The sequence below is a fragment of the Excalfactoria chinensis genome, chromosome 1, assembly GCF_039878825.1.
Source record: "Excalfactoria chinensis isolate bCotChi1 chromosome 1, bCotChi1.hap2, whole genome shotgun sequence".
Taxonomy (NCBI): Eukaryota; Metazoa; Chordata; class Aves; order Galliformes; family Phasianidae; genus Excalfactoria; species Excalfactoria chinensis.
This window is the reverse complement of record NC_092825.1, coordinates 116,455,555-116,468,954: the sequence shown is the minus strand read 5'-3', so window position 1 is coordinate 116,468,954 and position 13,400 is coordinate 116,455,555. Positions and strand designations below refer to the sequence as shown.

The following is a 13,400-nucleotide window of genomic DNA, read 5'->3' as shown; positions in this document are numbered from 1 at the left end:
TGTGTAAGCAGTTGGCTAATGGGACGGGCCCAAAGGGTTATAGTAAATTGGGTTACATCAGGATGGCAGCTGCTCACTGGTGGAGTTCCCTAGGGCTCCATTTTAGGTCCAGTTCTCCTTAATGTTTTCATAAATTAATTGTATGTAGGACTAGGAGGTGTTTTGAGCAAGTTTGCTGATGATAGTAAACTGGGAAGAGCTACTGACTCCTTTCAGGGTGGAAAGGCCTTGCAGACAGACCTTGACAAATTAGAGGGCTGGGTAGTCACCAACAAGAGCAAGTGCTGGATTCTGCTCCTGGGAACCTGCCACCCTAGATATCTGTACAGACTGCTGAACTAGAGGCTGGAAAGCAGCCCCACTGAAAGGGATCTGGGAGGTTAAGGTGGTGGAAAGCTGAACATGAGCCAGCAGTGTGCTCTGGCAGGCCAAAGGGTCCACTGTACCCTGGGGTGCACCAGGCCTGATACTGCTGGGCAAGGGTTGTCCTGCTCTGCTCTATGCTGTGTGGCTTCACCCCCTGCACTGGATGCAGGTTTGGATGCTACAGTGTAAGAAGGGCATGAAACTATTAGAGAGCATCCAAAGGAGGGTAATGAAGCTGGTATAGAGCCTGGATGGTAAGATATATGAAGAGGTCTCTTGGTTGGCTCAGCGCAGAGCAGAGGAGCTGAGGGGAGGCTTCATGGTGGCTGCGCTCCTCAGTGGGAGTGGAGGACTCTGGTGACAGAGACAGGGCCTGAGGGAACAGCATGGAGCTGTGTCGGGGAGAGGAATGGGCAGCTGGGGGTTAGGGAAAGGGCCTACACCAGAGGGCAGTGGGCATGGAACAGGCTGCTCAGGTTAATACTTATTAATATACCAGTTAATACTTATTAATAGTTGCACCCTCAGGATTGCAAACTCACAATTTTTAAGTAGTTTTCTGTGGTAATCCAATGCCAAACAGGCATTTCTCAGTTCCCTTCCTTCTCAGTCACAATCAAACCTGATCACAGTTTTTAACTGTATTTGGTACAAAGCTAGACATTAAAAGCTACATTACATATATCTGTAAGTTTTGTGAAACTCCATAATCATTAATAGAATTTCTCTTTCTGTTAGAAAAGTTGGAGTCCTCTGCTTTACAGAGGAGTTAATTGTTCTGTTTACACTGCTATAACACAGATAGCTGCTAGGTTTCTGATACTACCTTAAAGCCAGGCACAAAATAATTCTGCTTCTTGCCTAGATTGTAATCTGGGTCAAGGCAGAGGCCTGGAGGTACTGGTGAAAAGGAAAAGAAAACATGGGGAGGCAGGGAGAATGAGGAGAGCCTGTTGTAATTAAGTTATATAAATATATAGGAAATGAGGCCTTGCTTATTCCAGCGTTGGTGGAAAAAACTCGTCTAGGTTCAGTTTCACACCTAGTTCATGCTGATAAATGTGTGAAAATCTAGCATTTAGCAGTTGGAGAAACTGAATATGAAATCACAAGTCATTCTATTACTTTCTTGATCATCTCACACCATCAGTTATTTTCACCTAACAGTCCATTGCCACTTCATTTTTTCCATCTGTGATTGTATCCACTCCTCATGACTGAAAAGGTTTAGTAGCAAACAGGTGTCCTGTGGTGTCATGTGCTGCTACGTATCAGCACATGATATTTTTGGTGGCCCATGGTATTTTTGGTGGCCCTGCTAGGCAGGGGGGGTTGGAACTACATGATCCTTGAGGTCCCTTCCAACCCGGGTCATTCTGTGATTCTGTGATTCTGTGATCAGCACTTCGCAGACATGCAAGTGCCAAATGTGAGCTGCAATCATTCAGGCAAGCCATGCAGACTTTGCTCTTATTTTGAAAAGGTGCAGCCTCAGTTTCACTATGCAAAGTACTGCTTCTGGCTGCAGTCTGTCAATAGGTTATGCTGTCTCTACCTAGACTGTGTAACTGCGAAGGCTTAAAATGTTTGCCTGGATAAGACTATGTGTTTTGGCTCAAATTGGTTCTAAAGAGTCAACCTGCAACCACACAGGGTGTGCACCAGCATGAGGGTTGAGATTACTGGAGTATAGGGAATGGTGGAATTCCAAAGCAAGAATAAAAAGGAAGCTTTGAAAAGCGAGGTTCTTTTAGGTTGTTGGGATCTTCTAGGTTTGTTCCTGATGGGAAAAGAAAATCTCTCAGCTACTTGGAGCAGGGATTCTTGCTTTTCATCTGATTGTTAGCTATATTCATGATGCTCCTCTGCAAAGGGGCATGGCATTAGGGGAAATCCAAACAGACAAATATATACAGAATAAGCATGTGTTTTTGGTTTTTTGCTTTTTTTTCTTTAATGTTTTTAACTTTTGTTTGTTGTCCCAGAAATACTGCTAAGTACAGCTACTTCCTTTATCTTATGAGTAGTAGCAATAAAGTATTGAATACAGATTGCCCTCAAAGTTTAAGTAACATGTACCAGCAAGAATTTTCTCTCTCGGGAAGGCTAGAACTAAGTTAACAATGAAATTAACACATTTTTTTCAGCACAAAAGCAAAGATATTATTCTGAGAATTATTTTCCTAATCAGAGTTGATAAATAGTAGCTAATAGCTGCCTTCACAACAGCACTCCTCATTCCTGGAGATCTCCTGCAGTTGACTCTGTCCTGCTGGGGACCTTTGGGTTTTCCCTCAACTATTTTCCTGTAGCACGTTGCTCTACTGCCGTTTGTTGTTTAGAACTCTTCCTTCCTTTCCAAGACAAAAGGGAAACAGTGCACTTTTGTTGTTTATTTCATTTGAGCCTGCCATGGTACATACAAAAGGAAAGGTTCATTTTCTGTATTTTTGTTTGTTTGTATTGTTTTCTGCTAGCAGAAAGAGGTTAGCCACTCATTGTTAACTGTTGATAAGGAGCAAATATGTTAAATTATGATCCTTTGGGGAGCATGCAGGGTGTAATGGCCCAGATCATCAAATGTCTGGGAGATAAGGAGCACTTTGATACTTGCTGGGTGGGCCTGGCTTACCACAGTGTGGTATTAGCTGAGCAATAAAGGCAGTTGACTTCATATCCCCTTATTTTTTATTGCCCTGATTCAGACAGGAGGTGACAGAGTCATGTTTTATTGAAGCAAGGTCATCACTTTCCAGGATGGGACAAAGTCTCCTTGCCAATTACGGATGGTAAAAAGCAATATTTACAAGCTATGCTGCACGAGGGCTTTGCTGATACAGAACATTCCCTTGAATGAAAACCCCCACTGTCCTCTGCTTGCCATTCTGCTGTTGATAGATATTGGCATAAAACCAACCTTCATTCTGCTACAGGGCCGGCAGCGCAGGGTGTGTGGATGGAGACCTCAGGAAGAGGGCCCACAGCATCCTGCCAAGGCAGGCCCAGCCAGTGGCTTCAGCCAGCCCACAGGGACAGGCCATGCCAAAGCCAAGTCAGGGCCATGGGTCTGGGGTAGGGGCCAGGCCTGTGGTGCCATTATGGAGTGATGTTTCCATCCGGATATGAAATCAGAGTGATTTTGGTGTGAAATGGCCACGCAACATCTCAGGTGGTAATTTCAACCTGCTGCTGAGGCGTGACAGGCCTATCTTCCTTGAGTGTCCTGATCACCAGCAGTGCTCCTGGGGTTCCTGAGCGTGCTACAGCAAGCACTTTTTGTATCAGACATGAATAACAGTAGCAGGGGGAACCGAGGGGGAAAAAAGCAGATGAAAGCAGGTCCCAGGAAACAAGTCCTTAAACGTTTTCAGAGTCCAGCTTTGTTAAGTAAGAATGCCGGTAGCGTCATCGCATTTGCCTTTAGCCTGGGTGCTGCTGTCAGTGGGAGGCATTTCCCTCCGATAACACAGAGATCTTGTTTTCCATTCCTCAGTACATCTGATCCAAACCCCAGATGACTGTGCAAGCGGCAGATCCAGTCTGATTGCCTCACCCTTGTGATTGAAAGCATGTGACGGCCGCTGGAGCAAAGTGGTGTTTCAAAGGCTCATCCCTTAAGCCTATAATCACCCGTTCTTCTTGATGATGTGGGGACCACTTCAAAATACACTTAAATACATTTCTGCTCATTTCGCCATTCCTACAACACGCTGTAAGAGAGTAAAAAATACTTTGTCGCTGGTTTCTTTACATTTCTTCTCCGCTGTCATGCTCGCAAACAGCCACTCGACCTTCATCCCGAGCTGTCCCCGTAACAGGTACCCCCCTGCTCCGCCCACGGCAGCGGGGACCCCCTCGAAGGGCGGGGTTCTCACCCGCCCTCCCCTCCCCTCCCCTCCCCTCCCCTCCCCTCCCCTCCCCTCCCCTCCCCTCCCCTTCCCTGCCGGGGGCAGAGCCAAGCGGGACTCACGTGACCGGCCCGCCCCCACCCCCGTCTGTTCCGCCATGTTGTTTCTCCCTTCCTTCAGCGCCCGGCGGCGGCGCAGCTGGGTCTCGGTGCTTATCGGCAGCTCCTGTTCGCGGGTAGGTAGTGGCCGTCTGGTGGGTGCGGAGGGACTCCGTGTTTCTGGGGAGAGGGCACGGTGGGGGCTGAGGGCTCGTTGTGCGGATCCTGCCCCGGCAGTTTTGGGGTTCAGAGGGTTCCCCTTCTACCCGTTCGGTTACGGCCGTACTCTGGTGAGTGCCGGTCGGAGGGCGGCAGGCTGTGCCCGGCGGCGGTGGGTGAGGGCCCGGCTCGGAGCGGGCCGGGTGGTGTGAGCGAGATCCCGTGACTGCGGGCGTCTCGCCTGGGAAGCGGCCCAGCGCGGCTGTGCGTCCCGCACCGACACGGCCGGTGTTGTCATTGGTCTCCCGTTTATCGGCGTGGGGCGGTTGAATGCGATGGGCTTCTAGGGGGATTTTCTTGTGTGTCTGCTTTGTTTTGTTAGTAGTTTATGCGGTAGTTAGCCGTAATGGCAGACTAGCGGAAGGGTTCTTCAGCGTGGATGCAGAACCCTTTTCTGTCACTTTTTATTTCTAGAGAAACCTTGCTGAAGGATGGTACGACCACCCTAAGGGCCATCTAGGCGTGTTAGAGCACAGTGGTCTTTAAGGTCCCTTCCAGTCTGAGCCGTTCTATGATTCTTTTGGTTCCGTGGGACTAACAATTTATTTCTTCTGTGTTATTGTTTTCCCTGGTGCCCCCCAGCACAAGCAGTGTGGGTTGGTATGGTACAGCCCGCTTACTCCCTTAGGGATGGGCTTTTCTCCTAGGTTGGGAAGAGCGTGAACTCACAGCATACCCTGGGCTGACAGAGGCAGCTATTGCTAAGAATCTCAGAAGGAAAAGGGAGACTCATGTATTGGCCAGAGGAGCACAGATGAGCAGTAGTAGTTAGCTGATTGGTAAGTTACTGACAGAGAGGGAGCAGTAACCGAATTGGGTTGCAAGGAGAGAGTCAGTTTATGTGGTCTTGTGAATTCCTAGAGATGCTGGACCAACTTACTCCTAAGGTTGCTTTATAGCTGGCTGAATGTCAGTGATATTATGACGTAGTACTTAAAGTACTTACGAGATGCTTTTCTGAATTTAATCAGAGTTGTTAAGTTTGGTCCTTCAGCTTGGAAGTGAGGAATGAGGTGGAAGGTGGAGGCCAGGTCCGTACGTGGTGTCTCTCCTGATATGTTTTTCTGATCCACTTTGTGGTTAGATGTAAGTTACAGTAACTAAAGAGATTCTGGCAGTAGGCCTGGGATGATTTCATGATGCAAGGGTTATGCAGGCTGAAGGATTCCTGTTCTTGGCTGCTGCCTCTTCCATTGTCTTGTTGTCATTCCAGGCAACTGCTGAACTGCACAGGAGTTACAAGTAGCCTTACAAAGAAACCAAAGAAATGAAAAATACAACTTTTGGGGCACGTAAATGAGTAGCGACAGCTTAATGTCAATCCATTTTGTGTTGTGTTCATGTTACCAATTATTAGGAATAACCTAATCAGTGTTATTCTGATGTTAGATAAACTGCGTCTGGGCTGTAGAAGACTGGAGACAGTTTTCAGATAGCTTGTCATCGAGTTATCTATCCGACATAAAATGTAAGCTGCCATCACACTGCAGCAGTGTGGTCATAAATGAAGGAAGGAAGACCTGCAGGGTGATTGGGATCTCAGCGGGTTGGGCCTTGTGACTGGAGGGCTGCCTGCTTTGCAGAGAATTGGGCTGCTGTCAACTGCCCCACTGTAAAGGGTATTTCTGAGCCACAGTTTTTACATGGGTGTTTTTTGGGAGGGAAAGGTCAGTTTGAAGACTGTTGTGGTCAAAACTGCATTGCATTGAGAAGTGCACAGCTTGGAGGATCTTGACATCGTCTCTGTTCCTCTCTGAATTTTAAAGCAAAACATTTTAAGGTGAGGCAAGCTTGTGGCCCTTTACCCACTGGAAAACTGCTTTCTTATCTGGAGTGTAAATAAAGCACTACTCTTTAAGTACATGGACAAGGATTCTGTAGTTAAATGAGGGAAGAGGGAGTAAATTTGTTTCTGTTGCTTTCTTTTCAGCTTTCTGGAGACTTTTGGATCTGCAAAAGGTGATAAAACTGTGCTGTAGTATTTGAGGGCTGGGACAAAGTGCAAGTGTTAACCTAGTTTTCAGCACTTCATTCTTGATCCTGCCCATGAACTTGCATCTCTGCAAGTTCTTGTGTTGTTTTTTTATTTTATTATTATTTTCCAGACGTTTTGCAGAGAAGCAATTTGTCAGTATTTAATGGGTTACTGTAACTAAAAGAGGAGACGGGTTTTCTTTCTATGTTAATGTGATAAATATTATCAGACACTTTGAGAAGAAAATGATAGATGGAGTAAGTGTATGTTGTTACTGCAAGGCAGGTATTTTTGTCTGACATCACAATGAAGTGTTTTCTTTTTAAACCAGTAATCCTTGCTGTTTTAATAAAAGAAGATGGCTTAGCAAAGGTGATTCTGAATGGGCTTCAGTGCTGAAATGGGTATGTTGTGTATGTGTAAAGTTGAGGTTAGGATATTATGAAACACTGTCAGTGTGACTGTTACATCAGTTACAGAGGTGCTAATTTAGCCTGTCAGTATCTTAGACAGCATTTTGCCTTAGGTGTTTATCAAAGATGACTTTTCTTCTCTTGGAAGACTTGGCTGAAAGTGTATGAGGCTCTAAATAGGCATGATCAGGTGGAAAAAACTTGAGTGCTCTTGGCCAAAATTTGACTTCAGCACTCACATTCTTTCTGCCTTTGGCACTACTTGGTATACACAAATCCTCCTCAATCCATTAACCTAGTGTAATCCTTTGATTATAAAAATAAGTTTGAATGATGCTGTTAGGATTTTCTAGACTCAAACCAATGACTTTTGAGTATTGCCTCCACACCAGCGTGCTCAAAGAAATAATCACACTCAAAAATAAAAGGCATTTGAGAAGTTGTTACAGTGGAATTAAGTAAACCAAGATAAAACACCATTGCCTTGTCTAATGCATATAAGCTCTGAAGGGCTTTTTGTAATGCAGTTTTTGTGTTATGAAATAGCCTGTAAAGTTCTGTCTTGCCAGCAAGTGTTTGGACTGCCAGTGAAAAATCTTTCAAATGTGTAATTCAGTTGAACAGGGGGAATCTAGGAGGGGAATAACTAGATCACTTCTATAAGAAGTGTCATTTAGTAGAAGTGGTTCCCTGCTTTAACAATATTGAAGTTAGTGGTCTAAGAGCTTATGGCCTTATGAATTAGAGGAGGAAATTCAGAAATGGTTACCAGAACACATCACAGTGGGACTGCTTTTGGTTTGTTTGTTTTGGACTTCTAGTTTGGCACCAAGTATTGAAATAAGATGGAAAAAATGGGGGACAGATCTGCTTGTAGGCTGTTGTATGTACCAGGCTGAGACTGCTGTTACATTACAATAATTGTGCAGCACAGTAAGTTGATGTTACTGGAACAAACACCTATTTGTAATTCTCTGGTGCCTCGCAGTTCGTGACGTTGGTTAAAATAATTAGATGCTCGTTGGAAACTAAGTTTTTGTTTTATTTTCAGATGCTGAATGATGATTTAAACTGAACGGCTAAGGTAAGACATCTTCAGGAATATTGTATCAGATACTGACTCCTTTCAAAAGCTGTCAAAAATCTGTTGATCATATAAACTCAAAGGTCGTAATAGGAGAAATAACATTAATTCTCCACACCTCTGGATGGTTGTGTTGTTTTTTGCTGGAGTGTTAGGGCCTTGTTACTTGGAAAAAAAGCAACAAAACAATTTAAAGCTATTTAAGAAGTCTTTAAGACGTTCAAGTGAAAAAAGTACAGAGGCCTACTGCTCTGAAAACTGCCATCTGGCTTTTGCAGATGCTTTACATTGTTTAGTCAGCTAGTGGGGCTACATAGTAGTCCCTTACAGTGTATAAAGTCTCTGCTACTTTGAAACAAAATTACTTTTTGATGCCTTAAACCTCTAAAGAAACATAGTTAAAGTGCTCTTGTAATCTCAAATGACTGAGAAGATATCATTGCCTTGCTGTTATTCAGACTAAAAAGTTGGTAGAAACATTAACTGTTAGTGTGCTGGCTAGGTGTTCTCAGAAGTGAAGGCAACGTCATGTGGAGATGTTTGCTTGTTGGTCCCGGGGAAGCAGAAGTAGCCGTGTATTAACAGTGAATTGTTCTCTTCATTGAAGTGGGAAAAAGGGGAAATATTCAGTACCCTCTGTTCTCATGAATGCATTATTTATTAAGAAGTTGTTACTGTATAATAGAGTAGTTCAAATAACCTATTTTTTTAAGGAATAGTAGGGATTAGGGAGAACACCTGTGGTATTTTAAAGCTTTCAGCATGAGTCTGGAATTTACCTGCTGGTAGTCATGTGACTCCAAGAAGGCTGTTCATGTATGTAACGTGGTATACATTCACATCTCAAGCTGTAGTGTGAGTATCCCATAGGTCTGTGAAAGGTGACTGAACCATCCTTTTGTAATTCTTAAGCAGTTCTAAAATTATTGTGATAGAAACCTGTAAAATGCAAAGGCTTTATAAATGCTATTTTTCATTATGCAGTGTAAGCGAAAAAATTCATTTCCTCTGAAGAATTTTAATAGAAGCAGCTACCCCTCCTTATATTTGGAAGTTTCCTGCAATGAGGCTTCAGCTGCTCTCAAAACACTAAAGGATTTCTTATGCTCTACTGTAGATTGTTATACATTCAAAGTTGGAGAGCTAAAGATGAAAGAATTCCTGACATTTCTTGTTTCTAATGCAGGCCTTGATTCTAAGGCAGCACACAGTCATATGACTTTATACCAGCTTGTATCGGGTATTAATTCCATAATTGTGTTTTGTGGGTGATGTATATGCCAACAACGTTAATTACAACTAGCAAGACTGCATTCCTGCCTTCAGAGGAGGAGGCAGACCGGGCTAATTGTGACCTCCTTGCATTTTTAAATAGATGCTATTTTCACAACAGCCTTTTTTGGCTGAGTTTCTTTCAGTTCTTTAGAGTGTCAGGTTGGTACAGAAATGACAGTTCTCTTCATACTAAAACCTACATTTGGGCTCCTTGAACCAAAACTTTACCTGCAAGTAACTACAATAATTTTTAATAGCATTAGGTGACATTAGTGTAATGGAGGGTGAACCATGGGCTGGTGTAAAATGCAGGTGATGCAACCGCCTCAAATAAAGGAATAAAGCCCTTGAACGCTAAAATGTCACAGTAAAAGATAAAAACTTAATTGGTGCCACTAATTCATGATCCCTATGCTGACGGCCACTCTTCACTAGCACTGCCAAGGTGTTTGGCAGTTTTACCATGGGAGGTCTGCACAAACTCACTGAACTGGCATTGTAGACTTGTTCTGAGTAGCTGGCATCTGGAGCACCATTTAAAGCGAGTTTGCTTTTCTAAGCAGCTGTAGTAGAAAGAATGAATGTTAGTGTATGAATGCTGTGATGAAAGCTAGTCACGGGACAACACAAATGCTGTAATTTGGTCTTAATTCATTCTGTAGACCACAGAACTCACTGTGAATTGGTTGCAAATTTATTATTGGTTGCAAAAGTCATGCTGCAGCCTGTGGAAGAGGTGACAGTTAAACACATTGTATTCTTGAGTGTATGTTGTTATTATGAGTATCTATGCTTTGTATTGCACAAAGACAGGATGGCTGTGCATGAAGCTTGATGTTGGTGGACTTCTAACGCTTCCTAGATACATACAAAACTTTCTGCTCGCTATTTCCCTTTTTAACAATTTTCTTAACCTTTGCAGGTCTAGGAAACAAGGAGGATCTATTCCCTTAACAATGGCAGCAAAATCATCACTCCTTAAAGTAATACTGCTAGGAGATGGTGGAGTTGGGAAGAGTTCCCTTATGAATAGATATGTCACCAACAAGTTTGATGCACAGCTTTTTCATACAATAGGTGTGGAATTCTTAAACAAAGATCTGGAAGTGGACGGACACTTTGTCACTCTGCAGATCTGGGACACAGCGGGTCAGGAACGTTTTAGGAGCCTGCGGACTCCTTTCTACAGAGGTTCTGACTGTTGCCTGCTTACCTTCAGTGTGGATGACTCTCAAAGCTTCCAAAACCTAAGCAACTGGAAGAAAGAATTCATTTATTACGCAGACGTCAAGGAGCCTGAAAGCTTTCCATTTGTGATATTGGGTAACAAAGTCGATATAAATGAGAGGCAAGTGTCTACGGAGGAAGCCCAAGACTGGTGCAGGAATAATGGTAATCACCCCTATTTTGAAACCAGTGCAAAAGACGCCATTAACGTTGCAGCAGCCTTTGAAGAAGCCGTTAGAAGAGTTCTAGCCTCTGAAGATAGATCGGATCATTTTATTCAAACAGATACAGTAAACCTCCATCGGAAACCGAAACCTAGTTCATCTTGTTGCTGACTTAATTTTTCTTTTTTGCCAAATTACTTCCAACTAGCTTACTCTGAAGAGGATGGGAAAGATGTAGATAAAATAACACATGGGTTTTGCTCTACTACTGAAGTTGTAATTCTCTGCTGCTTTCCTGGGGGAGCAAAACAGATTTTCATTCATGAGTGACCCGTTATTGAATTAGTGACGCTTCCTATCTAGGAAGGTGTAAAGTAAAAATGTTAACGTAAGAATGTAATTTGCCAACTCTAAATGATAAATACTTTGAATATAATTAAAACTTGAAGTTCTAGAAGCACTACTTTGGTGAAACTGTTCTGGAATTGAGATACAAAGAAACTTTTATATGTATATATATTTTTATGAAATTAGCATTCCATTTTGTTTCACTAGAACTCGGTTTCTTAACCATGATAGATATTAAACTTTAATTTCACTGCATTCCTTTTGATGTGAGTGGTACTTCATCTCTAATGCATTTACTACAAGTTAACATAAATTACCTTCACGTTTTCCGTAGTTATAATTTGTGTACATTTTTAAGTAGGAAATGAGTTTCCTATGTATTTAATGTCCATCTTCCTTTCGTTTACTGTTCTAATGCCACATGAATTTTTCCAGCAGTTCAATGCAAAATGTGATTTATTTTATTTTATTTTATTTTTAATACACATCTTCTCCTTATGTCCCATTCTGGCACGTTTCTGATCAATAGAGTAAAGAAAAATCTGGATAAACCAAGTATTTTTCATAACTAAAAACGGTTATATGTACTTTATTCGGTCAGCTTTAGTAACTCTTGGAAATTTGCCATAATGTGGATCTCTTCAAGAAAGCTTTTAGGATACAGCCTTAACATTCTGACCTTATTGTTCCTGTTCACCTGAGCTATGAATGTGTTTGTGATCTCTGTACTGTGAAACTAAGGATTTGCAATACATAGGGAACTCAGGAAGCTCTTGACTTAGCAAGTAGTGACAGCTTTCCACTCTATTATGAGTAGACACCTATAACGTTTGAGCCAAATGTGATGCTTATTTAATACGCCGTCATAGGGTAGAGACTTAAACCTTGGTATTACTGTACTCATTAACTGACAGTGAACAGAAACAAGTTCCATGTTTAGTGGATAATCTTTTTGTAGCGTTGCAGACGAAGCCACAGGATGTGTATTTGAAGCTCTCCACTGCTGTCCCATGGTAGAATACTTGTATGAGAAGTTCTTGAAAGCTGACTCAGAGTACTCAATATCCTTTTAATAGCAAACTTGATAATGCACTATTGCTTCAATGTGTAACCTGACTACAAGCATGCCTGTTAGTGTACACATTGTAGACCTCAGAAGGAAATCAAAGGCCTACAGGACGGGCCGTGTTTTTCACTAAATTATGCAGACTCTGCTTTCTGTACTGCAACCTTTTTGTTGTCATAGAGAAGCTTTTCTTGATAGTACAGTAACAGCAAGAGTCTTCTCTTAACGTTGTTTGCTTTGTACCAGATGTTATTTAGAAGTAAAGCTTGCAAAACAAACTTCTTGTTGCTCTTATGTGCTTTTCTTAATTTTTTATTTTATATTATTATTTTTTTAATGCTTGTTTGAACTAGTTTGTTTTTACTCCAGATCTGCTGTTCCTGCTGCAAGGTGATATTTTTACAGATTCTGCATTCAAAGCCTACTTCGTTCTTAGTGTCCTGTACATACAGCAACAGAGTGATGAGTTTCAGTCACCGAACTGCTAAAGACAAGCTGACCTGCTTCTGTGATATTTGGATTAATAGTGAGTGAAGGAAAGATGTGAGGAAAGAAAGAAGGTAGGCTAGATTGAACCTTAGTTTCCTTGAACCTTAACTTTTGCAGAAGTGAGATTGAAACAAAATAGGAGATAAATTGCCACTTGAGTACTACAAATATAACTTTAATAATAAAATCTATAAAAGGAAATAAGGATGAGGACCAGGTGTAGTAGCTTTTCTTGTGCTTAACAGCCAATTTCTGTTTTTTCCTGTTTCTCCTATCATTTCTATATAGTGCTATGATTAACTAGCCTCCTTATGAGAATTGGGTTTAAGAACAGTTTAATTGTATATTAACAGTTTAATACGATAAGTGTGCTGTGCCATGAGAACTGCTGTACCACAGCTGTGCACTCATTACAAAAGTGGTAAAGGAGGTTTACATGCAAGACTGCAGCCTCTGTAGAAGTTGACTTTGGTGCGAGAGGGAGACTGCCAAGTACTTGGAAGAAGTGGCAGCTGTATGACAAGCATTATGGATTGTACCAAAATAAGTGTCTTCATCGTACTTAGCAACAAATACACATTCCTATGAAGGCTTCTCCCATTCATTATGGAGGTAGGCAGTTGTGGCACGTGTTTCAATTCATTTCGGATTAAGTATCAAGGGATCCTGTTAGTGTATAAAGAAGAATGCTTTGCTTCAAGTGTGTTTGTTCATTTCATGTATCAAGACAACGATTTATGCGAGGTTACATGATGCTGTCGAAATGCTGTGTGATGCAGGTGTTACTGAACAGTTCTGCCAAGACAAGTATTCCCACCTTCACTTAGT

At 42.2% G+C, this 13,400-nt stretch overlaps 1 protein-coding gene across 2 annotated transcripts; it reads left to right on the top strand.

Moving 5' to 3' along the window:
* The first annotated feature begins 4,315 nt into the window (after positions 1-4,315).
* RAB9A (RAB9A, member RAS oncogene family) lies at positions 4,316-12,352 on the top strand. Of its 2 annotated transcripts, none has more exons than XM_072336878.1 (3): positions 4,316-4,449; positions 7,971-8,003; positions 10,201-12,352. In XM_072336878.1, the coding sequence occupies exon 3, from the start codon at positions 10,235-10,237 to the stop codon at positions 10,838-10,840; it is 606 nt and encodes a 201-aa protein (XP_072192979.1). In that variant the 5' UTR covers positions 4,316-4,449; positions 7,971-8,003; positions 10,201-10,234; the 3' UTR covers positions 10,841-12,352. The 2 variants fall into 2 exon arrangements, with proteins under 2 accessions (XP_072192979.1, XP_072192986.1); XM_072336885.1 differs by lacking the exon at positions 4,316-4,449 and adding an exon at positions 4,485-4,602.
* Positions 12,353-13,400: the final 1,048 nt, after the last annotated feature.

Excerpts from the sequence above, each read along its gene's own strand:
- RAB9A (XM_072336878.1), top strand. The coding sequence starts at position 10,235 with ATGGCAGCAAAATCATCACTCCTTAAAGTAATACTGCTAGGAGATGGT.